This window comes from Delphinapterus leucas, unplaced genomic scaffold (assembly GCF_059928025.1).
Source record: "Delphinapterus leucas isolate spDelLeu-1000000601 "Yukka" unplaced genomic scaffold, BTC_Dleu_Yukka2 spDelLeu_asBTCV2_sq25, whole genome shotgun sequence".
NCBI classification, from domain to species: Eukaryota; Metazoa; Chordata; class Mammalia; order Artiodactyla; family Monodontidae; genus Delphinapterus; species Delphinapterus leucas.
In genome coordinates this window covers 15,260,037-15,275,646 of record NW_028322234.1, presented here as the reverse complement: position 1 = coordinate 15,275,646, position 15,610 = coordinate 15,260,037, and the positions used below count along the sequence as shown (strand labels likewise).

The 15,610-nt window shown below is 58.8% G+C and overlaps 1 protein-coding gene across 1 annotated transcript in view; it reads right to left on the bottom strand.

Annotated features, from left to right (window-relative positions):
• The window catches only part of PTPRS (protein tyrosine phosphatase receptor type S), a 103,521-nt gene that overhangs the window by 58,527 nt on the left and 29,384 nt on the right, over positions 1-15,610 (bottom strand). The window contains exon 2 of the mRNA XM_089905611.1: positions 5,457-5,656. Coding sequence (XP_089761737.1) covers positions 5,457-5,547 — 91 coding nt within the window. The 5' untranslated portion in view covers positions 5,548-5,656. The remainder of the gene's footprint in view (positions 1-5,456; positions 5,657-15,610) is intronic.

Genomic DNA, 15,610 nt, shown 5'->3' with positions numbered 1-15,610 from the left:
AGGTCCTGAGGGAAACAACCTACATATCCAACGAAACAACAAAAGGGGATGATTAAATGAACACTGGGCCACCCACTAAGTGGAATACTATGTAGCTGTAAAAAGGGACAAGAATGCTTTTGTAACGAACTTCTAGGACAGGAACAGCAAGATACACTATGAAGTGGACAAAAAGTGAGGGGTAAAAAGTATAGTAAATGCTCCTGTTTGTGTGATGAGAAAAATGAGAATGGGGAAAGTGTATGTGTGTGTGTGCGCGCGCGTGCGCACGCACAGAAACAACAGCTGCCTCTGGGAGGAGAAAGCAGGTGGCTGGACACAGGGGAAAGAAGGCTTCATACCCTGGTAACTTTTTTACATTTAGAACTATTTGAAGATAAATTGAAATTATTATTTTTGTAAGGTTTGAATAGAAAGGTGAGCCAATTAAAGAAATATATTAAGTAAGTAAAAGTTTGGGCTCTGAGGAGAGGCAGAGAGAGGATGAACAACTCAAGCTTGAGCAAGGCCAGGCCTCTGAGCGCTGAGCCACTCAGGTTCACCTAGGAAGTTCTGGCTGCTCAGAAGTGCCGAGAGGTTCAAGGAGGCCTCAAGTTCCAAGTCTGGGTGCCACAGAGCCCAATTTCTCCCATCTGTGACTCAGGCTGGGCTTTGAACAAAAGAGAGTCCCCGTCTCAGCGCCTTGACTGGCCTCACCTCCCTCATTCCAGGCTGTGCTCCCACTGATATGACCATGTAAGTCTACACTGGCCACCTCTCTGGAAGATCGGCAGACCCACTGCATGCAGGCATCAGTGGGCTCCCTCAAATCCTGTGTATCTTACTGGGGAAGTGATTGTTGATTCCACTGTACAGATGGGATTGTACAGATTCAGGGAGTTTAATGAGCTTGCATGACATCACACAGCTCAGAAATGACAGCAACAGGGTTGGATCCTAGGCCTATCAGTCCCCAAGCCCACGTCTTCTGTTCCTCTCACCTCCAGGCCCCGAGCCTGATTTCGACGTTTTTGCTCCACGCTGAGCCCTGGACTGGGCCTGCCTCTCTGGCTCTGCCTTGCCTGGGTTGCCCCTCCTACAGGAATGGTGACTGGGGCCATGTGGGTCCCCAGCCAAGGTCATGGGGGCAAGTCTCTGTGGTCAGGTCAGGAATCTCGCTTCTGGGGAAAAATCCTCCCTGGGGAGCCACTGGAAGGAAGGGCAGAAGCGGGCTGCAGGGAGTGAGAAGCATCCAGCTGCCTTTTTATGACTCGGAGCCGGGAAGACACCCCGAGCACCCTCCAATCCGGGAAACGAGACACGATGGGAGCCCGTGCTGTCTCTCCTCCTCTCTTCATCTGGCGGCTTCAACCTCAGCTCAGCCAGCACCTCCCCCAGGGAGCCTTCTTGGATTACCACTGGCCGGGTCAGGACCCCCTCTGTCCCCATCCTTCCATGGGCGCCCCCTTCCATCACAGCCCCGATCACACTGGGTTGAAATACTTGGTTATGTGCCACCTGGCAGGGTGGGCATGAAACAGACCCCGCTCCTTGGGACCCCGCCACACCACTTCTCTGTGCCCGGTGACCCCTGAAAAACTGGGGCTTTGAACCTTGATGCTTGCCTAATACTGGGCCCGATGAAGCTGCCCACTCGCTCCCTGGCGCCCCCTCGCTGCAGGGCAGACGCCTCTCAGCTTACCTCCAGGCAGCTCGGGGACCCCAGCCAGCCCGGAAGAGCTTTCTCCGCCCGCTGCACCCCCATTAGGATATTTCCTGTGGATGCTTAGATTCTCTCATTTGGACAAACCCTCCTCTTCTTGGCAAAGGGGCCCCAGACATAAGAAAGACACACTGGGGTATGGCCGCAGCCTGTGGCAAGCAAGCGCTCCTTTTGTGCTGGGCTTGTTCTCACCCTCAGCTCTATTCCGAGGCTCAGAAAGGGTGAGCGACTGGCCCCCAGTCACTCAGCTTGTGATGGGCAAGAGCTAAGGTTCCAACCTGGTCCTATTTGGCTCCCAAAGCCTTGCAAATAGTACACCTGATATACAGGGTTGTGGGTCTTCAGTGATGGAGAGCACCCTGGGTGTTCCTGTTTCTTAGATGAAGAGACCGAGGTTCAGAGTGGCGACGCCAACAGCGCAGGGCCTGGGAAGGGCTTGGCCTGATTTCTGTTTTTCCATTTCAGATTTTGCAGAGAAAAATCTGGTGCCACAGCTGGAGGCCCACCCACCAGTCCCCTCCAACCCAGCCTGGACTGGCCGCACAGCACCCTGGGAAGGCCCCACAGGACCAGAAGCTGTTTTTAGGGCAGAAATCACTCCTCTTGGTGCTGGATGGTGGACATATCAGCTGCCTGCCCGGGCTCTCTACCACCTGACAGCCCCCACCCGAATGGTTTCCCGAGGACCTGGGCTACTCCTTGAAGCTGGCAGTGCCAATCACGGTGCCCACAGCCCCTCTGCTGGCCCCCAGATGACAGGGTTCCTGCTAAACAGACCACCTCCTGGGGTCAAGATGCCCCAGCTTCGGAGACGGAGACCTGGGTTTGAGTCTAGGCCACTACCAACACCTAAAGGGATACAGTAGTAACAATTCCAGGGGAAATCCCTGGCGGTCCATTGGTTAGGACTCCGCACTTCCACTGCAGGGGGCATGGGTTCGATCCCCGGTCAGGGAACTAAGATCCCACATGCTACACGCAGTGTGGCCAAAAAAAAAAAAGAATTTCAGGGCTCACTGAGGGAGCATCCACGGAGCTAGCCCTGGCTACATGCCCCGTGTTGATAGCCTGGGTCACACTCCCTCATGGCTCACCTGGACCACTGCAGTCTCCTCTGCCCTGGCATCCCCCCATCCCGTCCTCCCCAGCCTCAAGTCTGTCCTCCCTCAGCAGCCAGAGGGCACCTGTGAGCACCTCGGTCAGGACCTGCCCCTCCTCTGCCCACAGCCTTCCAGGGCTCCCACCTCCCTGGGGTACAAGCCACATCCTCTCTGCTGCCCACAAGGCCCTGCACAGCCTGCCCCGCCCCCTCCCTGCCCTCCCCTCCTCCCTCTCTCCCCCTCGCTCACTCTGCTCCAGACACACGGGCCTCCTCACTGTTCCTCCAACACACCAGGCACAGTTCTGCCCCAGGACCTTTGCACAGGTTATGCCTTCTGCCCAGGACACCTTCCCCCTAGACACGCATGGGGTGCACTCCCCAGCTCCTTTAGGTCTCTGTTCAGATGTCATCTCCTCGGTGTGACCTTCCCCGATGCCCTCCCACCCATTTGAAATGCAGCCCCTAAACCTCCACTCATGCTCTCATCTCCCTCCCTGTTTATCTTGCTCCCGGGGCACATCCACCATCCAGCACACTCGGTGTCTCTCCCTCAAGATTATCAGCTCCAAAAGGGGGTGGGGGGTTTCCCTGGTGGTGCAGTGGTTGGGAGTCTGCCTGCCGATGCAGGGGACGCGGGTTCGTGCCCCGGTCCGGGAGGATCCCACATGCCGCGGAGCGGCTGGGCCCGTGAGCCATGGCCGCTGAGCCTGCGCGTCCGGAGCCTGTGCTCCGCAACGGGGGAGGCCACAGCAGTGAGAGGCCCGCGTATCACAAAAAAAAAAAAAAAAAAAAAAAAAGGGGGTGGGATATCTGTTTTGTCTCGCAGGTCTAAACCAGTGCCTGGCGCACAGTAGGTGCTTATGAAAAACCCACTGAATGAATGAGAGCACAGCCCCACCCATGGTCACACGATAGAGCGAGGATTCGAACTCAGGACAGGATAGCCTCCAAACTCTGGGATCTCTACCCCCTCCTCACAATGGTCACTTTGCAGCCTCAGTTTCCTCACCTGTCAATGGGAATGATCTCAGCATCCTGCCCAAGGCTGGTTAATTATCACTGGAGCAAGATGTCAAAGTCGTAAATATATGATTTATTCCACTAGTGTAAGTTAAATCAGTGGTGGTCACGTGGGGGTGCCATCGAGGGGATGGGGCCAGGGATGCTACTCCGCACCCCACAGTGCCCAGGACGGCCCCCCACTCCCTGAGGATGCTCTGGCCCCGACCTCAGCAGTGCCGAGGGCAGGGGAAACCCTGCGTTAAGTGAATGAATGAAAAGCTAAAACTGCTCAGCCCTCGGCCCACTATTCCCACTGCAAGGAATAGAGCACAGAAGACACAGGCCCCGGGAGGTGACCAGATGGATCGCAGCCCAGGCACGCCTGGCTGTGTGGGGTGATGGGTAGCAACCCAGGCTCTGGCACCAGGCAGACTGGCCGATTCCTGGCTGTAAAACGTAACCTCACTGTGCCTCAGTTTCCCCATCTGTACAACGGGGGTGGGGAGAATAGCCTCCATCTCATCAGGTGGTGGTGGCTGATCTGAATGTGTTAGGCAGTTACTACAAAATAATATAAAAACGAGAAAAAGCACGGATGGATGAGGCAGGTGTGTATGTCTCTGGTGTTCTCATCCAGGGGCAATAATTACCATGCTCGTGGTAACCCGGGATTGTGGACCTACTGTGTGCAAGCAGCGTGCAGGGGCTTATCGTGTGTCCTTGTCCCAGGAATGCTGGGAGATGGATGATGCTGAGTTTCATTCTGTCAAGGTAGAAATGGCCGCTGAGCGAGGTTGAGTCACTAGCCCGAGGTCACACAGCAGGTTAGCAGCGAAGTCAGGATTCAAACCCAGCCTAACAACAGATCCCAGTTTCTTTCCCTGCTGACCTGACCCTTTGTGTCCCCATCAGCCTAATGACACCTCCTCTAGGCTCCTCTGGGATAGACCGTGGCATTAGGACTAGGACTGACTCTCATCCTCTCCATGTTACTGCCAGAAGCACAGCCTTGCCCATCCCCAAACTACACCAACATCTTTCTTCACCTCCAGGCCTTTCTGTGTGCTAACACCTTCGCCAGCAATGCCCTTTCTATTGGTAAACTCCTATACACCCACAAAACCCCAGCTCCAATGCCCTCTCTCCCAAGAAGCCTCCCCTGGCTCCGCCTGGGAAGGTTTGATTGATTGCCTGTGTGTCTACGAACTGGGTGCTGGTATTTCCACCTGTGGCAAGGAAAGGAAAACTCTGTGGCTACCTCAGGAGTGACTTCAAGTAAGCCCCAGTCCCCTCTGAGCTTTGGTTTCTCTCATGGAAAAATGGGGATGGTAATGAAACTAGCATGCTGGGTTCTGTGAGGTGGAGGGAGATGAAGCAGGTAAAGCCTGCATTTAGCACTGGGCTTGGTGCAGATTCAACGCTGGGCAAACAGACACTGTCATCACTGTCACTATGACTGCTTTTTCATACCATTCTTGTTATTCACCTCTGCACCTCTCAGGACCCAGTGCACAGCAAGCATTCTACTCGGCCTCTTTCACAGAGCACAGAGGCTCTGCACGGCAAAACCAGCGCCCTCCCCACCCCCCCCGGGGGGGTGGGGACACGTGTTCACACGTGCACATGCAAACTCAAAACGCCCACACTTACCTTCTGTGGCACAGCCTCCTACCAGCAGGACCACGAGGAGGCCCATGGGACCAACCACAGATGCCACACCATGGCACCAGGCAGGCGCCATGCTCGGCCGTGACCTGCAACCTCCAACCTCTGGCCCTGGAGGGGGGATGGCCCCCCCCCCACGGTCCCTCACAGAGAGGCCTCAAGCCAAGCGTCAGTCGGGGCAGCGTCTGCAGAGACAAAAAGAGGGGCCGTGAGAGGGGAGCAGGGGAATCCTGGGGGCCTTCATGGGGGAGGCAGCAGGAGGATCACAGAGGGGCAGAGGAGAGTCACGGGATGAGAGGGTGAGGGTTACAGGACAATGGGGGAGGGTCAGGGGGCGACGATGGGGCAGAAAGAAAGCGCTGAGCCCCCACGATGAACTGAATGTTGTGTCCCCCCCCCCCAAGTTATTATGTTGAAACCTAACCCTCAGTGTGATGGTCTTAGGGGCCTTTGGGAGGTGATTAGGTCATGTGGTGGAGCCCTTGTGAATGGGATTAGTGCCCTTATAAAGAGACCCAGAGAACTCCCTCCTCGCTCCCCGCCACCATGTGAGGACATAGCAAGATGGTCGTCTGTGAATCAGGAAGCAGGTTCTCACCAGACACCAATTCTGCCACCACCCTGATCTTGGACTTCTGGCCTCCAGAACCGTGAGAGATGTGCGTTGTTTATAAGCCACCCAGTCTATGGCATTCTGTTATAGCAGCCAGAACAGACTGAGACAGCCCTTACCCATGGCTGAGCTCCCGACCCCAGACTGAGCTCCAAACCAGGACTGAGCAACCCCTCTAGAAAGCGCTCTGAACATCTAATTTCCCCCCCCTTCGCAGGCTGGACCGCCCACCCGAAGGAAGAGGCTCCAGCTAACACTGCTGACAGTCCCTACAAATCTGCCCATTCGGCCACCAGACGGACCTTCCCCGCAAACACACCTGCCCGTCCCTGCCCTGCTCTAATACCTCCCATGGCTCCCGTCAGCCCCAGAGGAAGCTGCGCCTACTGGTCTCGTCCCCTCTCTCACGGGAGATGCAGCCATACAGTCCCAGCTCAGTCACACCCTGCTGTGTCCTCTGCTGGAAATGCTGTCCCCACACTACCACGCGACAGGTCTCAGCTCCACCGTCACTTCCTCTGGAAGCCCTCCCTGCCCCTGGCAGGTCAGCCCCCACCCCCAATTCCACATCCCACGGCTTCAGAAACGATGGAGATCATCCTTCATAGCATTTACCCCAGTCTGCAAATCAAGTGAGAATGTTCATCACCCAGCGTCTGTTTCTCCGGCGAGAATCCAAACTCCTCTAGGGCAGAAGGGTCCTTCTCAGGGGCCAAACCCTAGGATGGCCCCCTCTCCACTTTGGCCAGGGCCAGGGTGGAAGCGGGGGCAGGAGGAGGACCAAGGATGAGGCCCCCGCAGCCGGGTCAACCTTAGACACCCACCCCAGGCCATGCCCCAGGCGGGTCCGCACCATGGCCACGGGGACGGGTGCCACGTAATCATGGGGCAGCCCCTGTGTTTCTGGCTCCCAAAATATCCAGCTGTGGTCACCACGCCCAGCCCCAGAGTGGCCCCAGGGGAAGGCTGGGCTGGTGGTGGCCGGGTCATGGCCCAGGGTGGAGAGTGGAGAAGGTGGGATGAGGGGGGTGGGGATAGGGGCACTCAACGGGCACACAGTCAGACCATGGACAGTCAGACCAGACAGAAAAGGAGGATGCTTGCACACAGGCCAGCCACAGACAGACCCAGACACACGGTCAGACCACAGACAGACAGGGAGACCAGACATAGTCACAGATGTATTTGTACAGTCAGGCAACAGAGATGGGTCCACATGTGTAGTCAGGCCAATAAAACTGACACACAGACCACAAACATGGACAGGCACAAAATCAGACCCCAGACACAAAGAATCAGACAAGATACAGACAAAGGGTCACAATGGGGCAGATAATACATATATACACAGTCTGACCACAAGCAGTCAGGTCAGAGACACACAGGTACATGCCAAGACCACAGACACAGCCAGATGAGATATACACACAGGGTCACGGTCAGGCAGGCAATACATATACACGGTTGGGCTACAGGCAAGCATGAACACAGAGGCACACTGGAGCTCCACAGGGCATGGCAGGTACAAACACACGGCTCACAGACTCGGATGCGGGCACACAGTGGGGCTACAGAGATGGGCAGTCAGCAGAGCAAACCTGCACCCAGCCAGAGAGTATGCACACTGACACGTAGCGTCAGATCCCCCTCACTCACATGCACGTGCACAGACAGGCAGGCGCACAGTCAGACCACAGATACACACTGGGACCCAACCACGGGCCCTTTAAGAGCACAAGTGGTTGATGAGGACGGTGAAGGTCCCAGCTGGGGCCAGGGTGACCGCAGCAGCTGGTCCCGCCCACAGATGCACATCAGCTTGGCCACATCTGGGGAGGGGGCTCAGCTCTGGCCCAGACCACTTGGATCGGCTGCCCAGGCCCGCACAGAGCATCTGGGGAAACCGAGGTAGAATTTTAACACGGAGGGGCTCAAACCCACCACCCCGGGGCGGGCGGGTGTGTGTGTGACTCCCCTGCTCTAGTCTCCTCACCTCCGATGCCAGCTGGCATGGGCAGGGGTCACGTGGCCCTGGCCACGATGCCTCCCCCACCCCCTATGCCCCATTGGAGCCAGGGGCAGCCGCCTTCTAAAAAGGAGGCCCCTAATTACCCCCTGGCTCCTGCAGCCCCACCTTCCCAATTACTGGGCAGGATGGGGCTGATCCAGGAACAGGCGGGGCCCAGCCATCAGCTCCCAACTCCCCAAAAGAGGTCATTCCAGCCTGCTGGGCCGGGGGAGTACATGGCACGGGGGCTTTCAAGGCCTGGAGCAGGAATGGGGGTGGGAGGTGTGGGACAAATCCAGGGTGGAAAGGATCAGGCAGAACACAGAAGGTTAAAAGTTCCAGGGTTGGGACTTCCCTATCGGTCTGCGCTTCCAACGCAGTGGGTGTGGGCTCGATCCCTGGTCAGGGAACTAAGTAAGATCCCACATGCCGTGAGGTACAGCCAAAAAAAAAAAAAAAGTTCCTGGGTCTCTTAGGCCCCCATTCTCCCTGGAAGAACTTGCCATGGCAAAGCCCCAGACCCTCCCACCTCTTCCGGCTTCCTGCAAGACCAGGGGTAGGCTCCCCTGCAAGGGGTTGGGGGAGAATATAAGCAAATTCTGTCAGCTCTGTCTCCAAAATCTAGGCTGAGACTGTCTAATTCTTACCCCTTCTTCTGCCTCTACCCGGTCCAGCCCCCTCATTGCTCACCTGGACCAATGGAGTCATCTCCTGCCATGCCACCCGCCACCCCGTCTGTCTTCCCCTCAGTGCCAGAGGGCACCTATTAGCACCCGAGTCAGGTCCCATCCCTCCTCCTTTGGTGGTAAAAGTCCAAGCCCTCCCTGATGCCCACAAGGTCCTGCACGACCTGCTCTGTCCCCTCCCTGCCCTCCCCTCCTCCCTCTCTCCCCCTCGCTCCCTCTGCTCCAGACACGCGGGCCTCCTGGCTGTTCCTCCCACATGCCAGGCACGGTCCTACCCCAGGGCCTTTGCACGGGTTGGTACCCTCTGCCTGGACCTCTCTGCCTCCAGATATAATGTTAATATTATGACTTGACTGAGAATTAAAGGGTGAATGGGAATGGGGGTGGGTGTCCCCACAGAAGGAACAGCACAAGGAAGGACAAGAAGCAATACTGAGCGGTCCTAGCAGGGAGATGGGGAGAGATTAGGGCAGAGCGGTGGCCACACACTGAACCCACAGAACAAGGAACCCTAGGCAGCTCTGGGCAGGAGGGGATGTGGCCAGGCTGGCACCACACCAAGCCTCCTCTCTGACAGGTCTTGCAGTAAAGCAGCCTGAGCCATCAACCTGCCCACTGCTGAGAAAGGGAAACTGAGGTAGGTGCCTCAGAGCTGCATGACGCGGCAACCCCCAAGTTCTTGGAGGATGAACGTGGCCATTAAGAAGGGAACAGCCACCGATGGGAGTCACAGGAAATAACTTGGGTGGGAAATGAGGCTGGGCAGGGAATGGGGAGGAGGGAAGGGAGTGGCCTCTGGACCTGGAACCCAGGGCCCCGGAAGGGTCCCTGCCCACCTCTGTGCCAGGCGCAGAGCTGCCCACCATCTGTTCCCAGCAGCCGGGCAGAGGTGGGTGCCCGTCTTGCACAGATGAGGAAACTGAGGTTCACAAAGGAGCGGGGACTGTCAAGGACCCCCGGCTGGCTGGGGCCTTGGGTCCAGAGACCACGTTTACACAGGACTGTGTCCTTCCCTGGCCACTGTGTGACCTCAGGAAAGTGGACGACCCTCTCTGGGCCCGGTGCGGCCTGCTGGATGGCCTCTGGGGGCTCCCAGACCTCTTTCACAGGGGGTGAGTGGGCACCCATTCCAGTCAGGTGCCGGGGTGCAGGTCACGCGATCCTGGAGCCAGCTCTGTGTGCCCACGCAAAGCAGGGAGCATAAAAGAGTGATTATGACACAGGACTAGGCAGCAAATAGGCTCTGTGTCACTCGTATGGGGCCGGGTGTCCCAGGGCCTGAGGACTCTGGGCTGCCTCTCCCTGCCCTGCCTGAGGGTCTGGTCTGTCCTGGGGGTCTAGGGGCTCACCTGCACAACCCTGACTCTCAGGGACTTCCCGGGGCCAGAGGAAGGAGAGGTGGGTGACACTGGCAGCGGGGCTGAAGGAAAAGCCCCCTAGGGACACACAACGTCTCTGCCCTCACACCAACGCCCCACACCTCTCCAGCCCCAAAGCCCCTCTTCAGGGCCAGGGGACTTTCCTGCTGCCTGGAACCCCTTTCCCAGGGCCTCAGAGCCCCTGGAGGGCAGGACCCGGGTCTCCAGCCTCCCTGGGTTGCTGTGTCCCCAAAGTGTAAGACAGGGTCCAAGCTCTAGCTCGGTAGCCCCTGGTGGGCTCCAAGGGGCTCTGGTCAAGCCCCTCTCCCTCCTGGGGCCTCAGTGTTCCCCCACCGGGCAACGGGCTCAGGATGTAGCCGGGTGGGACTGGCCCTGCCACCTTCCTGGAATGGGCTAGGACCAGGGCTGAGGGATCTGCCTTTAGTTGACTATCGATTTGGATTGAGTGCTGTCCCCAAGGGTCCTCACCGCCAGGAGCGGATGGGCAGGGCAGCTGGGAAGCCAGGCCCAGCCCCAGAGGGAGTAATGGGTAACGCCAGCTACGTGCCCCCCTCCACGTGCCCAGCCCTCTTAAATGTTCCCCGTGCTTCCTTCTGTTTGACAGCAGAGGAAATTGAGGCTCAGAGAGGGCTAGCTGCACACGGAGGGTCACGCAGCATGGAGGGGCTGGGCTGGGTTAAGATTAGAGGCCAGAGACCAGCTCTCAATCAAGCCCAGAGTCCACGCTCCCCGGGTGCCCAGCCTGCCAGGATGGCCCCTGCCAGCATGTCCCCCACGCCGGCTTCGTGGAGGAGCCTGAAACACCAAGATCTGGGTGCACCCCTGCCCTGCTGCTCACACCTGCCAGGGCTCCCCAGCGCCTCTGCTCAGTGTCCTGGGCTTGCCCTGCTGCTTCTTCCCACAGGTCACCACAGTTCTCAGAATGCACCGGTCCACCTCTGGTCCTTTCTTAATACAGGTCCTACTTCCAGGGGGCCCACCTGTCAACTCATCCTTCAAGCCGTAGCCGCAGACCTACCCACCCCAGGCTGAGACTGGACTCTTCCCCCAGCCCTGGGACCCCTCCTCTGCCCAGTCTTGACCCCCCCAACCCTGGGGCTGGAAGTAGCTGTGTTTGACTCTGCCCCTCCTCTGCTCTAAAACCTTCCATGGCTTCCATCAAAATCCATTGAAATCTAGATTCTTAACCTCAGCCTCCAGAACTGCCGACTCCATCATGCTGCACCCCGACTGCCCTGTTTGCCCTATGGGTGTCCCTACTCACTGCCTTCTGGCTCACACAAGGATATTTGTGCACGCTCTTCCTTCCACCCAGCGCACCATTCCTCGTTCTCCATCAGACTTCAGCCTTCACGCTCATCCTCAGGTCTCGGCTGAGCTGGCACCTCCTCCAGGAAGCCCTCTTGGATGCCGCAGGAGGGACCAGGGTCCCCTCTGGGCTCCCTCAGCACCGGTGTCTCCCATCCCAGCTCTTCTCCTGTCACAGACCCATCATCCTCCAGGATGGGAGTCTTCTCCCCACCCTAGGAACGTGCATTTATTAGATGCCTACTACATGCCTGGCCCTATTTGACACTTTACCCATACCACTCCTGTGGTCATGTCCATTTCAGAGAGGGAAACTGAGGCCAGAAGGAGCCGCCACAGGCAGCAGAGGCCAACATAGACATGGCCTCCAGGTGCAGCTTACATCTGCTCTTGGTTGGGGGTGGGGGGATGTCTGCTCAAGCCTTAAGGGATGGAGGTGAGGCTCAAGGAGGGTCAGCCCAGGAGTCACAGGAAGCCCCTCTAAGGTCGCCCAGGACTCTGAGTAGGAACCCTGGGAAGCAGGATTCTCCAGGCAATAATGGGGGAGTTCAGAGGCATGGAGCTTGGAGACAGGTATGGAAAGTGGGACGGTGGGAGCTGATATGCCTGCCCAACCCCTCAGTTTATTAAAGCCCCGACTAGGCACAGCATCGATCTGGAGTCCATAAGCCTGAGGGGCGCAGGGACAAAGTGAGAGAGGAAAACTTTCTGTGAGTTCTGGGGAGTAGCTAAGAGCAGGGATCCCAGCCACTAACCCCCCACCCCCAGCCCAGCAGTTCTGCCACCTCCTCCGCGGAGCGGGTCCCCAGCGGAAGGAAGGATGCCAAAGCACCCACCCGCTATCAGAGCACCGCCCCCCCCTCACGGCTGGCAGCGAAGGCTGCCCCAGCCTGGCTCCGCCCCCAGGAGGTGGGGGAAGAGGTCGGGCTGGGGGCCAGGCGGGGGAGGGGACCCCACAGAGCATAACGGTCTGGAGTTTTCCAAAGTACGAGAGCGACCGGCCTGAACGGGGTGGGGCGGCGCGCCAGGCAGCGGCGGGCTCGAGCTATCCCTGGAGGGCAGCTGGGCCAGGCCGCGCGGGGAGGGGGTATGGGGGGAACCCGGGGTGGAGGGCCAGGAGATGGACAAAGGCCAGCGCAGACTGGGCCTCGAGGTGGAAGGGGGTACCGACGCACTCACCCTACGGCTCAGAAATCGGGGCCCGGGCCCCACGCTGCCTCGGCCGTGCCCGCTGCAGCCCTACCCAGGGTCCGCTCGGAGCGCAGCGAGAACTCGGAGACGCCGAGGCGCAGCGAGCTCGGCCTGGGGGCGGGGCGGGGCGGGGCCAGGGGCGGGGCGGCCAGGGGGTGGGCCCGGGGAGGGGGCCCCCAGAGCGAGCCTCGGGCGGGCCCGGCCGGAAGTAGGGCGGGGGACCAGTCGGGACCCAGATCAGCGGGCACTGAAATCCTACGTGGATGGGGGTCCTGTGTCGGGGAGGCCTCCAAGGAGGTCACTGTGTCCCCCGCAATGTGCACATACATAAGAGGGTGCCCCCAGTGGCACAGCTCAGGACCCTCCCTTTGGAAGCCTGATGCCAGAGGGATCCCCTACCCTACTCCCCCTTCCCTTCCAGGCGCTGATCATGGCCATGGCAACGGATGAAAGGGTTGGATGCTGGACAGGGCGGCAGAGAGCTCCCCAAACACACCCAAATACAGGAGGTCGAAGAAGGGGCAGAAGATCCCCTCCCAGTCTGGGTTGGATGGCAGAGGCCGCGCCCCCTACAAACACAGAAACCCACAGTGTGGGGGAGGGGCAAAGGCACAAAAAGGCTTCTCTCCTGCTGGGAGTCCAGTTGGGGTCTGGGGGGGGATGAACGGGGACACCGTGGCAGAAGCCTCAACCTTAGCCACAACCCTGAGGGGGCGGAGAGCGCAGGGCCAGATTGGAAACAGATGGGGCCACCGTGCCAGGCCCGAGACACCCGATCCCGAGCGGGGGGGGGGGGGGGCGGGGGGGGGGAGGAGAAGGGGCGTCCCCACCCAGGCAGCCAATCCTGGCCGGCGCTGCTGCCCGGAGCGGGTTTGAAAACTCCAAGGGAGAGGCCGGGAACGCCGAGCCCCAGCAGGTCCTGGGAGCTGGCGGGGAAGCGTCAGGGAGGGGTAGGGACCCTGACGGAGACCCAAGAGCAGCCGCCGGTGCGAGGAGGGAGGCGTTCCCCCCATCTGATCCCATCTCTGGCGAATTGGGATCAGTTCCACCATTAGTGCTCTGGACGACTCCCATAGCCCACGTGTACTGAGATCTTAGTATATTCCAAGCCCTGTGACGGCTCACATCACCCCGCCATCAATCAGCCCCATTAACCAAAGGGGTTAGGGAGGAATAGAGAGAGATTACCAAGGTCAGGAAGAACAGCGATTCGAACCAATGTTTGGGTCCAGAGGCTAAGCGTCCTTACCCACAATGCTACAGAGGCCTGGAGCCAGAAAATGACAAATCACTATAAATTTAAAGCCCAGAAGGAAACGGCAGTGCTGGAGACAGACAGGCCCCAGCATCTAGAAGTGGGACAAAGAACATGGGCTTTGATGGGCGGCACCCAGGCAGCTGCTTGAGCCCCGAGGCACCCCAGATAGGGACAGGGACGACTCACTTCCCAAGGTGGTCCATCCACGCCCTGCTATGGCTGCCTTGGCATGTCCACCCCCCATCTCTCCCCAGCACCAAATGCACCCTCCCCTGGGTGATCTGCCCTTTCCAGTCCGGCGCCTCAGTCCCTCGCTTTGCAAAATAGAGCATATAATCCCACCTCCCCTGGCACTGGGGAGGCGTGCACTGGGGTCCTCAAAGCACCGAGCACAGAGTAAGTGCTCTGTGAATGTCCGCGTGCAGACTCTCTACCTGCCCCTTCTACATGGAGCACACAGTAGGTGCTGCTAAACACGAGATGCTCCAACATCTCCCCTCCCACACACAGCCCTAACCCTGGGAGGCCCACAGTTGGTGCTTCATGGAGGTGGGACCCCTGGCGCCACAGCACCATGTGGCAAGCACACAGGAGGTGCTCTGGGTCAACGTGGAGGTGAAACTGACAGAACCTCCCCCAGCATGGCAGGACACACAGTGGGGCCCTCAGAAAACGCCCCCAGAAGCATAGTAGGTGCTTTGCAGGGTGATGCCCAGGCAAAGGGCTCGTGCAGAATTGCTATGAAGATGAACAAACCGGGGGAAGAGGGGACGCATGGGGTGGGATGCAGTGTTAAAAGGGAGGGTCAGGGCTTCCCTGGTGGCGCAGTGGTTGGGAGTCCGCCTGCTGATGCAGGGGACACGGGTTTGTGCCCTGGTCCAGGAAGATCCCACATGCTGTGGAGCGCTGGGCCCGTGAGCCACGGCTGCTGGGCCTGCGTGTCCGGAGCCTGTGCTCCGCAGCGGGGGAGGCCACAGCAGTGAGAGGCCCGCGTACAGAAGAAAAAAAAAAAACAAAAAAAAAACGGAGGGTCAGGGAGTGGGGAGGTGACATGAGTAAGACCTGAAGGAAGTATGGATGTTTCCGAGGAGTGATCCAGGCAGTGGGCACAGCATGTGCAAAGGCCTTGGGGCAGGACTGTGACAGGCATGGTGAAGGACAGCAAAGAGGCCCGTGTGGCTGGAGCAGAGTGGAGGAGGGGAGGGCAGGGAAGGGACAGGGGGAGGTCTTGCAGGGCCTTAGTCTACCCTGAGGGAGGTGGGAGCCCTGGAGGGCAGTGGGCAGAGGAGGACAGACTGGGGGTGGGGGGAGCCGGGGTACCAGGGCAGAGGTGACTGCACAGGTTCAGGCAAGCAATGAGGGGACTGATCAGGTGGAGGCAGAGAAGAGGGGCGTGCGGGAAGCATGTACATTCTGGATAGATTATGAAGGCAGAGGCAAGGAAATTTTCTAAAGGACTGGCTGTAGGGTGCAAGTTAAAGAGGGGACTCAAGATGAGCACCTTGACAACTCTGGCCTGAGCCCCTTGAAGGTTAGGGCTGCCACCTCCAGGAAGCCCTCCCTGACTGCTTTGCCCACCCAGTGCCCCCGAGGGCTGACCCCGGGAGCCCACAAACGTTCAGTTGCTACGTCCTCTGTATACACCCAGGAGGCAGCTGTCCTTGGGATGGAGCATGGGGCTAGATCACGTCAGCTC